This window comes from Balaenoptera borealis, assembly GCF_965194805.1.
Source record: "Balaenoptera borealis genome assembly, chromosome: 10".
Lineage (NCBI taxonomy): Eukaryota > Metazoa > Chordata > Mammalia > Artiodactyla > Balaenopteridae > Balaenoptera > Balaenoptera borealis.
In genome coordinates this window covers 8697533-8714964 of record NC_138874.1, presented here as the reverse complement: position 1 = coordinate 8714964, position 17432 = coordinate 8697533, and the positions used below count along the sequence as shown (strand labels likewise).

Genomic DNA, 17432 nt, shown 5'->3' with positions numbered 1-17432 from the left:
TCCCCTCGACTAGTATCCTGGTCTTTAAATACATTTTCATACTGTTGACTCCTAAGTATTTATCTTCAGCCATGGCATTTTCCCTCAATTCCAGAGTTATATCTCCAGCTGCCTACTTGAGACCTCATTTGGATGAAAGTCATCACAGACCTAATATGTCCAAACTTGCCTTCACAAGCCCCTCCCCTGCTGCAAACTGTTTTCCCCCAATGCTCCCCATTTCAGGACATGGTACCAGCATTTAACCAGGTGTTCAAGCCTGAAACCTTAACATATTCTTTTTCTTCTCTATCTCCATCCCGTATACTGTCAGCTCTACTTTTAAATTATACTCAAATTCTGACCACTTCCCAACACTTCCACAGGCAACACTCTAATACAAACCACCATCATCTTTTGCTTCGGCTACAGTGAGAACCTTTCAAATAGTATTTGTGTTCTCAACATGGCAGACAGTGTGATTCTTTTAACATGGAAATTAGTTACGTCTCTCCTCTGCTCACAACCCTCTATGGTTTTCATCTTTCTTACTTATTTACTTATTATTGAACTGTAGTTGATTTATAATATTGTATTAGTTTCATGTGTACAGCACAGTGATTCAGTTTTTGCTTATTCCATATTGGTTATTACAAGATATTGGGTATAATTTCCTGTTCTATACAGTAAATCCTTGTTGCTTATCTATTTTGTGTATAGTAGTTGGTATCTGTTAATCCCATACTCCTAATTTGTGCCTCCCCCACTCTCTGTCCCCTTTGGTAACCATAAGTTTGTTTTCTATGTCTGTGAGTCTGTTTCTGTATATAGATTTATTTGTATTATTTTTTAGATTCCACATATAAGTGATGTCATATAGTATTTGTCTTTCTCTGTCTGACTTATTTCACAAAGCATAATATTCTCTTGGTCCATCCATGTTGCTGCAAATGGCAATATTTCATTCTTTTTTAAAAAATTTATTTATTTATTTTTGGCTGCATTGGGTCTTCGTTGCTGTGCGTGGGCTTTCTCTATTTGCGGTGAGCGGGGGCTACTCTTTGTTGTGGTGTTCAGGCTTCTCATTGCGGTGGCTTCTCTCGTTGCGGAGCACGGCTCTAGGCACATGGGCTTCAGTAGTTGTGGCACACGGGCTCAGTAGTTGGGGCTCGTGGACTCTAGAGCGCAGGCTCAGTAGTTGTGGCGCACAGGCTTAGTTGGTCTGTGGCATGTGGGATCTTCCCGGACCAGGGCTCAAACCCATGTCCCTTGCATTGTCAGGCGGATGCTTAAGCATTGCGCCACCAGGGAAGTCCTTCATTCTTTTTTATGGCTAATATTTCTGTGTGTGTGTGTGTGTGTGTGTGTGTGTGTATGTGTATATATGTACATATTATATGTATACATATGTATATATGTGTATATATGCGTGTGTATATATACATACACATACAACACCTTCTTAAGCCAGTTGTCTGTTGATGGGCACTTGGGTTGTTTCCATGTCTTGGCTATTGTAAATACTGCTGCTGTGAACATTGGGGTGCAGATATCTTTTTGAATTAGAGTTTTCATTTCTTTCTTTATAGATACCCAGGAGTGGAATTGCTGGATCATATAGTAGTTCTATTTTTAGTTTTTTAAGGAACCTCCACACTGTTCTCCATAGTGCCAGTATCAAGTTACATTCTCACGAACAGTGCAAGAGGGTTCCCTTTCCTCCACATCCTCTCCAGCATTTATTTTTTGTAGACTTTTTGATGATAGCCATTCTGACTGGTGTGTGATGATACCTCATTGTAGTTTTTATTTGCATTATTTTCTCTAATAATTAGTGATGTTGAGCCCCTTTTCATATGCGTGTTAGCTATCTGTATGTCTTCTTTGGAAAAGTGTCTATTTAGGTCTTCTGCCCATTTATGATGGGATTGTTTGTTTCTTTGATATTGAGTTGTATAAGCTGTTTGTATATTTTGGGTAGTAACCCCTTGTAGGTCTCATCATTTGCAAATATTTTCTCCCATTCTGTAGATTGTCTTTTCATTTTGTTGATGGTTTCCTTTACTGTGGAAAAGCATTTAAGTTTGATTAGGTCCCATTTTTTATTTTTGCTTTTATTTCTTGAGATAGAGATCTAAGAAAATACTACTACGATCTATATCAAAGAATTTTTCACTTATGTTCTCTTCTAGGAGTTTTATGGTGTCCTGTCTTACATTTAGATCATTAAACCATTTTGAGTTTATTTTTGTATATGGTGTTAGAGAATCTTCTAATTTCATTCTTTTACATGTAGTTGTTCAGCTTTTCCAGCACCACTTGTTGAAGACTGTATTTTCTCCATTGTATATTCTTGCCTCCTTTGTCTTTGAGGTTAATTGACCATAGGTGTGTGGATTTATTTCTGAGCTCTCTATTCTGTTCCATTGATCTGTTTGTCTGTTTTTGTGCCAGTACACGCTGTTTTGATTACTATAGCTTTGTATTGTAGTCTGAAGTCTGCAAGGGTTATACCTCCAGCTTTGTTTTTTTTCCCCCAGGATTGCTTTGGTAATTCTCAGTGTTTTGTGGTTCCACATAAATTCTAGGATTATTTGTTCTAGTTCGGTGAAAAATGTCATGGGTATTTTGATAGGGATTGCATTAAAGCTGTAGATTGCTAGTATCATACTTGGACCAAACTCCAGAGTCCTTCCCGTGACCTACAATCCCCTCTGGATCCAGCCCTGCTAAGTTTCTGCCATTGTTTCTTCTACTCATCCCCCCAGCCCCTCGCTCACCAGACCCTTTCCTAGTGCAGGGTTGCTGTGTTTGCTGCCCTTCCCTGCCTGGAATATTCCACGTGCTCACTCCCAAGTTTATTCTGATCTTTGTTCATAGTCTTCTCATCAGAGAAACTGATTCTGACCAGCCTCTAATATAATAATCCCCTTCATTACTCTTGATATCTTTGACTTGTCCTTTTGTATTCTTGGCTCTTATCACTATCTGATGTTAAATTTTATAAACTATTCATTTTCTTATTATTTATCTCTTCCTTGAGTATAAGCTCAATGGGTGCAAGAACTTGTTCTGCTATGTTGGTGGTCATGTCTTGAATAAGTGAATTTACTTCTTACAAAAATAGGAATGATGAAATAACAATTATTAATCATCTTTTATATTCTGGGCACCCTTTCCCGTGCACTTTGTAAATATTAGATTCTTGATTAATTTAATCCCTTGCATGCAACAACCGTGTAAGGTAGGTGTTCTCTCATTTCATAGATGAAACTACTGACAATCACAGTGACTAGAAAAAGGAGAGCTGGAGAGCTGGGATTTAAACTCTGAGTCTGGTCATATTATTTAGTATTACATATTATTAATTCATATTATTTAGTATTAATTCATATTATTTAGTATTACAAATGATTAAATAATAGTTATATATAGTGGGCAAGTTATTATTATATAACTTACTATATTAATTCTTACTGTGTAACTTATTATACTGTTATAAAACTTGTTATTACATAACATTATTATATAACTTCCACCTAATAGATAAAGACACTGAGTTTCTAATTGGGCTCTAGGGGGCTCTTTTTGCACAAACACAAGATTTCTGTAACAGATACTTTGTGTGTCTCACTTTATCTGGGTAACTTTTGTATTTTCCATCCATTATATTTAACCCCTTGTAAACTGGCACTTGTGAGTTCAGCACCAAGCTTTTCAAAAGCTGGTCCTAATATTTGTATCATGATTTTGCTTCAAGTACAAAGTAACCTTTTGCTGATGTTTATAATACTTGGGTTAAGCTGAGTGAAAACAACAGAAAGGCTGAAAATTGCTATTTTGCTTGTACTCACTTTCTAGAGTGCATATGTACAACCTGACTCTTACCAGAAATAGCTTAATGCTCAGGTATAGTTTGGTGGTTCGTTGATTTGTTCCCAGGTCAGAGAAAACCCTTCAGCTGAAATATTCATGGATTGCAAGAAAACTGAGGAAATTTATTGAAAGCCTATAAAAATATGGAGGTTTTGGTGCACTGCATGGTAATCTCCATTTTAATTAAAGAATTACATTTATAATTAGCAAGAACAGAATTAAATATTTATAATTAGCAAGAACAGAATTTAATAAGTTTGCCAATTACAGAAGTAAATTGGAGGCCGAAATTGCAGACTCATATTTCCCTGTGTTTTTCAAAAGCAAGCCGATGAATCCATAGATAAATGTTATGTCCCTACACTTTGAGCTATGAAAGCCTTGCATAAAAATGCAGGTGGGGAGGTACATATCAAAACATATCCCAGAAACAAGAGTAAAATAGTTCCTATGAATAATATTATTTCATGCTCTGTGTTTTTGCTAAAAACCCTTTGGTGTTTATTCTCCAGTGGGTGGTATAATATGTATATGTCCAGATGGCTGTTATTTATTTATTTTTTTGATCAGTCTTAAAAATTTGTCTTTGTGTTCTGTGGTAACAAGAGAATTGCACTTACTGGAGGTCATAGACTTGTATATATGAGAGAGAGAGAGGGAGAGAGTCTGTGTATATGTAATACAAGAAAGCATAGTGTCCTCAGGAGTCAGAAATTGCCTGTCTTGAAATAAAGAGTTATTGATATATAGATTCAGATCTTGAAAATTGCCTCTAAAATTATTTCTCCATCTTTTTTTGTCTTTTCAGCATTCTTCCTTTGCATAAAATCTTTTCGTTATCCTTCCTTAAAATGTTGCAATAATTCGTACACAGTTGTCTGCTCTTCAGGACTTTAATGTGGTTTATGCATTCAAGTCTGGTGTGGATCTTTGAGAAGCTCTACAGCTTTCTCCCCGGGTCTCTGCCATTCTGCAGAGAGGAGGAGCAGAACTTTGAATATTCTAAAATATGCATGCAAAATCTCAAGCAATATATTATGTATAACATACACATATTTTTATAGTTAAATATGGGTCTCATCTGTTCTGCATAGCTACTAAGTATTTCAGAGTCATATGAATAAATACACTTAATTTTTCATAGAAGCATCATATCTAAGTGATACTTTGTACAATAGGTACACTCTCTGGTGTAGTTGCAGAATGACTCCTAAGGGGCCAGCCCATCCGGCACTCTCTTTGGTCTCTTAATACTTTATGCTTGAGCATCAACCAGGTGACAGGGAGACATTATTGAGTGCTCAGTTACTCTGCTTGTCTCCATGTGTGATGTCAATGCTTTATGTGCAAGTAAGAGCACTGATTTTCTCTACTAGCTGTTTCTGTGGGTGTATTCCATGTATAGATGTGAGAAAGTCAGGATAACAGTCTCATACTCAGCACACATATTAAGATGAATTTCATCTTTACATGTGAGGCAATCTTCAATGCCAAGTAGGAAATTCAGATCATTTCAGAGCTAGGAACACAGATTTTATGCATGCTATTTTCCAAGTGGAAAAGGGGAAAAGGTACATTTCTGTTGATGTTATTGTTGGTGACTGTATCTGTCAACTTTAATCTCTATCTCACATGAAACAGATACTGAGTTAGAATGTCTGAAATATGTTCAGTCTTTCTAGATCTGATTTTTCACTTGCATGTCAATTCTCTTACGACAAAGGTCAAATTAAATGCTTAATTTTTGTAACTGCTTCTATTTTTATGATTATGACCTCATATGTTATCCAAGCTATTTTAGGCTCTTCATTTTCCTGTATCTTTTAAAATTCTAATTTAAAAATTATTATTTAAAATATTTCAGAAATGTACTTATTTTCAAGGATTTAAAACCTAAGAGCAGGGACTTCCCTGGTGGTCCAATGGTTAAGACTTCGCTTTCCAGTGTAGGGAGGTGCGGGTTCGATCCCTGATAGGGGAGCGAAGATCCCACATGTCTCGAAGCTAGAAAAACCAAAACATAAAACAGAAGCAATATTGTAACAAGTTCAATAAAGACTTTAAAAATAGTCCACATCAAAAAAATCTTTAAAAGAGAAACTAAAAAATAAAACCTAAGAACAAAGAAATTTCCTTTACCTAGTGGTCTCTGGGAAACTTTTTTACTTCTTCCTTACTTTCTACTAAGAAATATAGTTTGCCATCACTGTCTTGGGTGATATTCATGAGGGCAGCTTCAAAGTTTTTTCACACATTTTGAAATAAAATTTCACAGGAGAGTAGATGGGATACAACATGTCGTGATGCTGAAATGGCTTCCTCATGTGGTCTTACGGGTACATCAGTCCTGATCTACGTCCATTCTTCTGTAGTTGGGATCAGATTACAGGATTGTACCTTCATCTATAAATTATTTGTGCTGTTTAATATACCAGTTGCTGTATGTGTGTGTGTGTGTGTGTGTGTGTGTGTGTGTGTGTGCGCGCGCACGCGCGCGCATGCGCGTAGCTTTCTGCTGGTGCGCGCATGCGCGTAGCTTTCTGCTGGTGCTTTAGCAGCTCGGATATGTGGTCCACAGGAAGAGGCAGCAGGCAGCCAGGTGGGTAGAACTGTATTCTCTGACAGAGTTTAGAATTGCCTGTACATGGTGATACTAAAAATCAGGCCAACTTTTTGTGGGCTTCATTTCAGTTTGGAAACTCCCTGCAGAGTGCCACCTCCTTTGCCTGCCCTGGGGACATCCTCTGCCATCTTGGTTCACCACCGCTCCTGTTTCCTAGGTTTTAGGGTAATAAGAAAAGTGGAAAAGCAGTTAATTGAAGAGGAAGATGCTCTGCTGAGTTCAGAGCCAACAACTTAATTTTATCAAGTATTTTAAAGAGTTCTGAAGGATATGGCAGATGTTAATACGTTCATTCTTTCTACAATAGCCCAGAAAAATAGGTATTTTTCCATCTCTGAAATGGAAGTTAAAAAGATCCCTTCCTCCTCTTCTGTCTATATTGATCTCTGTCTTCTGCTTTGCCTTTCTCTCTCCTTTCCTAAAAATCCATTAAGTAGCACTACTTTGGACAGCCGTTTCTCAGTCGAAAATTTAATCATTGACTAAATTTTAATTACCTACTAATGATACAGAGAGCCTTCTTTTTCTCACTTCACCATTGCCTGCTGCTCCTCCATTCAAAGAAATTTGCTTGTTATTTTATGTAAGTTTGTTTTTCATGTGATTTTGTTTTTCATTTGGTTTTGTTTTTAACACAGTTAAATCTGCATATAGTAACTTTATTCACTTTACCTATAGCCACATTGCTAAAACATATTTGATGAATGGAAACCAGGGGTTTATATATACTAGGGTTAGTTTCTGGGTAGATTCCTAGCCAGACTGTTAGTGCAGTGATTTTATATCATTGTAGGAGGTAGTACAGCACAGAGGTTAGGAGTCTAGGTTATAGAGTCAGGTGGACCCAGATTTGAATCCTGTTCAACCACTTTGCTGGGTAACGGGGATTTACTCTCACAATGCCTCTTCTTCTCATCTGTTAATACTCAAAAGCATAATAATCGTACTTAACTCTTCATTTATTTATGGCACAGACTCCCTGTTCCTCAGTAAAAGCCAAAGGCTTTTGGCTTTTAGGCTGGGGTCAGGGCCTGTCTTGATCTGGCTCTGCTGTCTCCGACCTCATCTCCCACCATCCTCTTCCCCCTGGCTTAATCCACTCCAGCTTCATTGACATCCTCCCTGTTTCTTGAACATGCCAGATACTCTTCTGCCTGAGAGGCTTTCACTGGCCTTGCTTCTGCCTGGACTGCCCATTCTGCAGATACTCACATAGCTAATGCCCCTTCCCTGCTTCAAGTCTTTGTCTCAATGAAACCCATTAATTTTATTCATAATTTCAATCTTCCCCACCACAGCAGCACTATGAGCCCCTTATCCTGTTCCAATTTTATTTTTTTAACATAGACTTTTCACCTTTAACATAATTTACGAACTTACTGTCTTTTTGTTTATTGTCTGTATTCCCTGCTAGAATGTAAGCCTAATAAGTTCAGGGATCTTTGATTTATTTCGTAAATCATCTCAAGGGCTTAGAACATTTCCTAGCACATATTATGTCCTCAGAAAATATTTCAGTGATAAATGAATGTTTGAAAGGAGCTGTTGGTGGTGTTATTTGATAATTATTTTCCATCTTGTACTGTTACAGCAGACGTGGCAGCATTTGTTAGAGAAATCATGTCTTATTTACTTCTCACAAAATTGCCTGGAATGCAGTATTGTAGTGCTGGCTTTCCCCCCATAAATAATTGATCTCTGTGCTGAAGAGCTGTAAGGTCATAGGAAAAATACAGGAGTGTTTAACAAAAGGAATTCAATCCAACGTATATTTATGGAGCAGTGGTCTAAATTGAACGGTGGTATGATTCCCTTGGGTTTTAAGTAAAACGTTTATTTTTATTGGACACCTGGTTTCCATGGAGTTTAATCTGACCTGCTTGACAGATAGCATTGGATACAATACAGATGGTGAACTTTTTGAGTTGGAGCTAACTGTGAGAAAATTATCAGGATGTAACTGAGGGAGAGGACTACTTACAGAAAGTCTAAACCTGGATAAACATTTTGAAAGACAAGCCTAGTAAGAGTCTAAGGGAAGTACCTGGTGTGATATGAGGCACTTTTTAATGACCAGAGATATTAAAAGCATTTTTTGACTTTTCAAGAGTACAATATGCTTGATAGCTTAGATTGTATATGGAAAGAGTTGTAATCCAACTTTTATGATGTTTATATGGAAATAAGGGGGAAATGAAGGACTAGATTGCTTTTTCCCCAGGGGTCCAATGGATACTTATGATACATTAAAATTCTTCATGGATGTGATAGGATTGGTGATTTTCCCCCAGTGCTGCCCTATTTCCTGGTGCATGTAACCATAAAATCACTTAATGAGATCATACAATACTCACTTTAATTGGAAATTAAATAGGATCTTACCTTGGCAATTCTAAAAAGCAACTCCGTTTGTCAACGTGGCAGCACATGTTTATGAATAATCATAAAGTAGATTATGGTAAATAATCATTTGTGTATATTTGCCAGGCACTGTGTTAGATACTGTATACTCTCATAACTACATAAATGGTTGCATAGTGACAATTGAGGAAACTGAAGGAAGGAAAATAGTGTGATAGGGACACAAAACAAAGGAACTGCCTTAGCCTGGTGGTAGGGAAGGCTACCATCTGGAAAGAATGCTTGAATTGAGATTTGAAAGATGATAATATCTTAGCTAGAGGATGGAGAACAGGTTTAATGACATGTGCAAAAGTCCTATAGCAGCATAGGAATGAAGGAAGATTGGTAGGAGGAAATGTTGGGCTGGCACAGACCATGCAATGCAGGGCCTTGTAGGCTAGAGGATGTTTTCGGTCTTTTTACTTACAGCAGTGGGAAGCCACTTTTTACAAAGTTTTAAGCCAGGAAGCAGTATAGTCAGGGTGATGGTGTGACCTCAAGGTGAAGCACTGTTGGAAGGGGGTTTTCAGTATGGAAAACTATTCCACGGGTTTTGAAGATGTCCAAACAAGAGATGATGGTAGTTAAGGTGGTGAGAAATTGATGGAGTTGAAAGATATTGATGGAGTAGACGTCATAGGACTTGATGACTGTAAGCTGGGTATCACTTTTAGTTAAGCACTGCCATTTATCTAATTGTTCATGAAGTTTCTTCTAAAAGATTTAAAAAAATTTTTTTTCAGAATTTTATATAGAAAGATTAGTAATTTTGTTTCTTTGTTTTATACAATAGGATTGGTGTAGGTTCAGGCATTTCCAGAAACAGCAAGATATTATCTCATCATGCTAGTCATTCATGGTTAACTAATTAACAGACTTTGAAATTTTAAATGAACTAAAAACGTAAGCACAATTCATTTTTGTAGAATTTTGTTTATGGAATGTGATTTCTTGTGAGTTGAAAAATTTGTTGCCCTGGGTACTAGGTATATGACATGGGAACTCAAAAAACAAAGTATACCAAAAGGTGATGAATATTGAAGGGTGAATTTAGGTTTTATGGATTAAGGTACACCAATGGCACATACAACCAAAATATGAACGCAAGAAATGAGAGTTAAGTTAGGAGTCTGGACTTCGGGGCCTGGGTAGCAAAGACTAATTCAGAAGACGCCTTATGACCCCAGAAGTCATATTTTAATGTATCCTTATTCTGTTACCTGAGCAGTGTTAACTCTTTGGATCCCATCAGTATTAGGCAGTGTTTAGTCTTTCTTTTTGGAATAGAAAATAGATTTCGTGTGTGTGTGTGTGTGTGTGTATACTGATATCTTACGCCCACGTGTATATGTTGACAATAACCAGATTTATTGCACATGGGTTATAATAATTAAAAATAAAGCTACTTATCAGAACTTGTAAAATGCATATTCAGTAGGCTCTCCAACCACAGTGGTTCTGGAGAAAAAATTGTGCTTTGAGATGAATGATGGGTTAATTAATAGGCAGATGTTTGCGAATGGGTGTTTGGTCCATCAGTGCTCAGTATATTTCACTTTCAGTCAAAAAGGAACTCTTCATTTACTGGAATGTAAAATAGAAACAGCTCCCAGATAAACTGGAAAAAGTCTTATAAGTGTGTCAGGCTAGGATCCATCAAAGTTGGATCACAGTTGAAAGCTGTAGTCACGGCTCTCTTGTTAGTGGCGTGGCAGAGCTCCCTGAACTCGGTGTTGCTTGGTGGCCAGGCGCTTCATCACACAATGTCGAGGCACTAAATTGTAAGGAAACTGCACAAGTGAGTTGATTTTATTAATTTAATAGAGCAGTTCAGTACATTGTTGGTTCCTTTCCCTTATATAGTTGGTTTGTATCACATATTAATGAGCATCTCGAGAAATGTGCTCTCATTTCTGGTTCTTTCCGAAGTCCACAGACTTATTTTAATATTCAGCTGTTACTGACTGCCTCCAAACTCTTATAAAAGACTTCTCACATCTTTTCTGGGATCCATATCCTTTCTGGGACCCATTCTGAATCCCCCTCATACTTGAGCACTTGTTAGAAATGCAGAATCTACCCAAGACCTTGTATTTTAGCAAGACCTACAGGTGAAAGGATGCATGTTAAAGACTGAGAAGTACTTCTGTAGATAACAAGTGTCTTAAAAAATCAACTGAGCCTCTGGAAGCAGTGTGGGGTTGAGGACTTTTACATTCAGATAAATTAGGTTTAATGACCAGTTCTTAGAAATAAGTATGATCAGCCTTCTGTGAGTAACAAGTTACTTTGAGCCTCATTTTCCTGATCTGTGTATCTGTGGATAATCTGTATATTACTGGGATATTGTGAGGATTAAATAAATTAATGCCAGGTCTGGCATACACTATATTTTTGGTAAATATGGTACACCTTCTCTTCTTTCAGGCTTACTGGGTAGCACTCTTATTCTCACCTGCCTTATACCTTGCTGTATTTTCTCATTCTCATTCCTAAAACGTCTTTAATTAGTACATTACAGTAATTATTTACTAACTGTGTTTAGATAGCCTCCAGTATCCAAACGAGCCTATCTTACCCAAGAGTGTAGTTTACTTGCTAGAGTTAGTTCCAGAGGGTGAGACAAGATAGCAAAAGACTGTGGCGGTTTGGGAAGGCATTGAGCACATCAGCACAGTTCAGTTCTTTGTTATTATACCACCTATTTGGAAAACATGATGTATCTTTGATCTTGCAGATTATATAAACAACAAAGATATTTCATTATTTTTTATTATAGCCATGCAGAACATGAATTAATATTCAGATGTACTCATTATATGAAAATAGTGCTTTTTTTTAGCAATTGACTTGTAAAATGTAACAATTGAATGCTCACTGGAAATCAGTGAGCTCTGTGGGGATAGTTGGGAGCTAATTATTAAGAGATTGGACTTGGCTGTGACTGGTGCTATGAGCCAGCTATTAGGTATTGCTGCTACCACATAGGAAATAAAGCAAATATATAGCATGATAAGCGTTTGTATTAAATTACAGCTGTACTTTTCCAGTTGATAAAGCATATTCTTCACGTTAACCAAAAAGACTTGTTTTCTGCTTTTGAATATTCGCCATATCTTATCACCTCCACTCTACCATTCTACCATGGTGAGCATCTTCTAGCATGTACTCATATTCCTTTTTCACTTTGATTCTAATTAAAAGGGTCGATGAGTATGTTTGTTGTTTTTTTCTCTGTTAAGTATCCTGTTTCTTTGAGGTTGAAATGTCAAAATATAAATGGCTAGACTTTTTAGGCACTTGCCACTTAGAACCTGTTAAAAAATGATAATGATATCTTGCTTTGCTTGTTGATTTAGGGCGTTTTGTATGTCAGTCACTGTGTAAGTTGCTTGATCTCACTTCCCTCCTCATTTTGTAGACGGCAGAACTGGGGTAAGAACCCAGCTATTGCTAATTCTAAAGCCCGCGCATCTTGTCGTGCTCGTGCTGCCTGTACTGAGTCATCCCATGGATCCTCTTTCCCTTGTACAGTTTTTCCTATAACCCTGCTTAGTTAATTGACTGGAAACCAAGTGTTGGATTGCAGAGGACTGAACTAACAAATCACCTCTCTGTACATTTTTAAGCAATCCAGGATCATTTCAAAGATGATCAAGTCGCCAACGTGTGGTTGAACTAAGATGACTTTTCAGGTTGATTTGAACCCAGAAGCTCTGTTATTGACCTGTTTTCCTGTGCCAGTTTTGGAACGATGTGTGTGTGCCTGCTAGTAGAATCTGTTCCATTCTTGATAATACTTGATGTCCCAGGAATATGTCAGGCCATTTTGTGATAGTTTTGATGATTTAAAGCAGTGTGTAGGAGCGCTAACATGGAAATCCTGTATTTTGCTTTTCTCCATGCAGGTTGCCTTTGGGGATCAGTAATGACAGTAAAAAAAAAAAAAAGCTGTTGATTGCCTGGAATAGCAATAACTTCTCCCGCCTCCCCCTACCCAGTTATCTTTTTTTGCAAATAAAAGTACACTAGGAATTGATCCTCTGGCTTTTTCGGGGACAGTTGTTCTTATATTTATTTTTCTCTGATTTTATTTTTTTTAATTTTTCAAAAATTTATTTATTTATTTTTGGCTGCATTGGGGTCTTCGTTGCTGCGTGCAGGCTTTCTCTAGTTGCGGCGAGCGGGGGCTACCCTTCCTTGCGGTGCGCGGGCTTCTCATTGCGGTGGCTTCTCTTGTTGTGGAGCACGGGCTCTAGGCGTGCTGGGTTTGGTAGTTGCGGCACGTGAGCTCAGTAGTTGTGGCTCACGGACTCTAGAGTGCAGGCTCAGTAGTTGTGGCGCACCGGCTTAGTTGCTTCATGGCATGTGGGATCTTCCTGGACCAGGGATCGAACCCGTGTCCCCTGCATTGGCAGGTGGATTCTTAACCACGGAGCCACCAGGGAAGTCCCTATTTTTGTCTGATTTTAAAAAGCATTAAATAATAACCTTGCGGATCTGATTTAGACTAAGTAATGCCAGATCTCACTTTTTTCTCTTCTCCTCCCGTCTGCAGGATGATGAAGTGGTTCTGCAGTGTACTGCAACCATCCACAAAGAGCAGCAGAAGCTGTGTTTGGCCGCAGAAGGGTTTGGCAACAGACTTTGCTTCTTGGAGTCCACTTCGAATTCCAAGGTGGGGTAAAGCCTTTTCAGGCTACTCAAACATTCGGGTTTTAATAGGGGCATTGAAGTTATTTATGGGCACTCTGCTATTTTCTATGGAACAGAAACTAAAGGAAATTGAACAATCTTTTCCCTATTCATTAAGCAGAGTTTCAGTTGAGCCCCCTACTCTTTGCAAATAACTCAGATGCGATTGTTAACAGGAATAGCCAAAGTCCTTGCCCTGTGCTGTTTATATATAGTAGGGGAAAAGTAAACAATATAAGTAAGTGATATAATTTCAGAACCCATAAGGGCTGTGAAGAAAAGCAGAGTAGTAACAGGGTGGAGAGCAATAAGGCAAGGACTCACCCTTTCACAAAGGGTGTTTTTAGGGAAGGCCTTTCTGAGGCAGTGATATTTGAGCAGAATGAAGTGAGGGAGGGAGAAGTACTAAGTTCTTGACCATTCTGGAAAGAACGAGGCAATGCAAGGGCCCCTTGTTAGGAATGTGCTTGCAGAGTGTTTAAGGAAAAACAGGTAAGCCACTGCAGCTCTAGTACCATGAATGGGGCCACCGGTGAGGAGAGGTGAAGGGCCTGTCAGCCGTTGGTTAGCAATTGAGGTTCCTTCCTAGTATAAAGGGAGGCCATTGGATCAGGTGAGCAATGCAATTTGATTTAATATTTAAGTAAATATTTGATTTGGCTCTTCTGTGGATTAGAGGCTTTTGTGGTTTTTTGTTGTTGTTTTTTTTTTTTGGCTTAAACAACAGAAATTTATTTCTCACAGTTTTGGAAGATAGAAGTCCAAGATTAAGTTGCCAGCATGGTTGGGTTCTGGTGAGAGATTAGAAGCTTTTGAAAGAGTAAGATTAGAAGCAGCGAGAGCAGGTGCAAGGTGCCTGCAGAATTCTGCAGGGCAGCTGCTGGGTCTTCAGATGAGAAGCAACGGTGGTGGGAAACTTGGGGTGGGGGTGAGAATAGACTTGTAGGATTTAGAGGATGTGCTGATAGATGACTGTGTAGAATAAAGGAAAGAGAGGAAATGAAGATGTTTCTGGGGGTAGAAAATCAACCAGAAAACAGTCAATTTAATAATCTTTTGTGTAGCACTTTTTAGTTTACAGAGTCCTTTGACCTGCATGATTTCATGTAGTTGTCACAATAGGAGAATGTGTGCGTGGTTATTGCTGTCATAGTCACTGTACGCATGAGGACACGGGGGCTGGTAGAGGGCAGGTACTAGACCAAAGGCTTCCTGGGACTCAAAGCAAGTGTCGACAATAGCTTTTCACACTTAACACCTCGGTCTTTTGGCTTCGAGTCCCTGATTCTTCCCTTTATATCACAGTACCCCTTTCATTACTCTGTGGAATAACACTGAGCAATGTATACATATGATTTATTTATTATAGTAATTTAATGCCAAGTCACATTATTAATATTGTAATGGTGGGTGACAAAACATTATGCATTTTAGAGCCCTGCCTAGACTTATTTTTAATTTGACAAGTGTTTATTGAACATTCGCTATGCGAAAATTACCACAGTAGGTATCAGTTGTGAAAAATATTCTTCTTAAAAAGAACTTAATAAGAATTTTAATATTTAGTATTTTCCCTGTGGTTTCTGGTATTTTGTCGTGGCTAGAACCAGGCAGGCCAATTAGTTAGCTGGGTTTTTATTTTTCACTGTACTGGCTATGGTTCTCTTGGTCCTTTAATGTAAGAGCTGGTTTCCAGTACTAAAAATGAACTCTCCTGATGCTCTAGTAGGTATGTCATGTAGCAGTCAAGGCACTGAAATAGGCTAGGCATTCATTTAAACTGGTTAATCTTGAAATAGATCAAGATGGAGGAGTTAGGAGGAGGTGGAGCTCACCTCTCCCCACAAACACATCAAAAATACATCTACATGTGGGACACTTCTCACTGAAAACTAACTGGAGACTGGCACAAAGACTCCTGTACAGCCAAGGCTATAAGAAAGATCCTCATGGAATCGGGTAGGAAAGGAGGAGAAGTGATCAGGTTGGGACCTGTGCCTTTGGGAGGGGACTCAGAGGAAAAGAGAGATTACACGGGTGGAGATTTGCCCTGAGGAGTCAGCAGTTCCTGTCACATATTGGATGCCCCAGCCCTGGGGTCTGACACAGGGAAAATGAGCCCCTTTGGCTGGTGGGAGGGCTGGTGGGACTCAAAGGAGGGCTATGGGAAGCCTGAACGTTGCCTGTGAGCAGTGTGCTTGTGCTGGCTTGCTCCTGAAGCAGGGTGGAGAGGGCAGATTGAAAACTACTGGGATGGCTGCCTGGTTGCCTGTGACTGCCCCAGTGCACGCCACAGCCTGAGCCCAGCAAACACTCCAACCCCGCTTACTATATCCTAACAATGAACTCTCCTAAAGAGAAAACAAAAACAATCCTGTTTAAAATTGCATCAAAAAGAATAAAATACCCAGGAATAAACTTAACTAAGGCAGTGAAAGACCTATACTATGAAAACTATAAAACACTGTTGAAGGAAATTGAAGATGGTACAAAGAAATGGAAAGATATTCCATTCATGGATTGGAAGAAATAGTATTGGTAAAATGTCTGCTACCCAAAGCAATCTACAGATTTAATTCAATCCCTATCAGAATACCCATAAAATTTTCACAGAGCTAGAGCAAATAATCCTAAAATGTATATGGAACTCAAAAAGACCTGAATTGCCAAAGTAATTTTGAGAAAAAAAGAACAAAGCTGGAGGTGTCATGCTCTTTGACCTCAGACTATACTACAAAGCTACAGTAATCAGAACAGCATGGTACATAAAAAGAGACACATAGATCAATGGAACGGCATAGAGAGCCCAGAAATAAATAAACCCAGGCACCTACAGTCAATTTATGACAAATGAGGCAAGAATATACAGTGGAGAAAAAACAGTCTCTTCAGTAAGTGGTGCTGGGAATACTGGACAGCTACCTATAAAAGAATGAGATTAGAACATTTCTTCACACTGTATACAACATAAACTCAAAATGGATTAAAGACCTAAATGTCAGACCTGAAACCATAAAATCCTAGAAGTGAACATACGTGGAACAGTCTAGTATATTCCATGTTAGTATACCTGAAACTAATATAATATTGTAAATCAACTATACTTCAGTAAAAGCTTACACAGTGATGCATGTCAATTATATCTGAAAAAAACTGAAAAAATTTTTTGGAAAAAAATAAACTGGTTAATTCTTCGCAGGGATACTTGGCTATCTAGTTGTGACTGTTGACATAGTGAACTGACCATTTCAACCATTTTTGTTGTTGTTGTGCTCTGTTATTCTTTTTCGGTTTATCTGATAATTTGTATTTAAGATGAGATAATGAAATTGTTTATCAAGCATAGAATAAAATAGTAACTGAAGTCCAGTAAGCCAATCTGAACTTTTTTTTAAAGTTCTTACAACATAAATACTCTTTTCTTTCCCCTACTCAGATTACTTGATGATTCCCTACTGTGTCAGTTTTTTTTCATATCTCTGTTTTACTTTGTTCTCCCTGACTTGTATAGCCTTCCTTTACGTTTCCTGCTGGTGAAATACTGCTTGTCCTTCAAAGCCTATCTCAAATAGTCCCTCCTCTGGGCTGTTTTTCTCTCTGTTTTTCTTAAGTGATTTATTTATATTTCTATTATATTGTCAGTTGGGCTTAATTCTGTGTAATACCCACAACATCTTCTCTCCCTGAATATGTAAGTATATATACTCCCAGGTACATACACCAGCTTCTAAATTCCCTGAGGACCTGGGTATAGCTCATTTATTTTCTTGTTTTTTAGTATGAAGCACTAGTGTGTGATTCATAACATTTAATGGATTATTAAATTTGAAAGGCAACCACTAGTCTTAGGGCAATT

At 38.1% G+C, this 17432-nt stretch overlaps 1 protein-coding gene across 1 annotated transcript in view; it reads left to right on the top strand.

Annotated features, from left to right (window-relative positions):
• RYR2 (ryanodine receptor 2) overlaps positions 1-17432 on the top strand; it is a 777004-nt gene that overhangs the window by 194186 nt on the left and 565386 nt on the right. The window contains exon 2 of the mRNA XM_082407544.1: positions 13440-13559. Within this exon, the coding sequence (XP_082263670.1) occupies positions 13440-13559 (120 nt within the window). The remainder of the gene's footprint in view (positions 1-13439; positions 13560-17432) is intronic.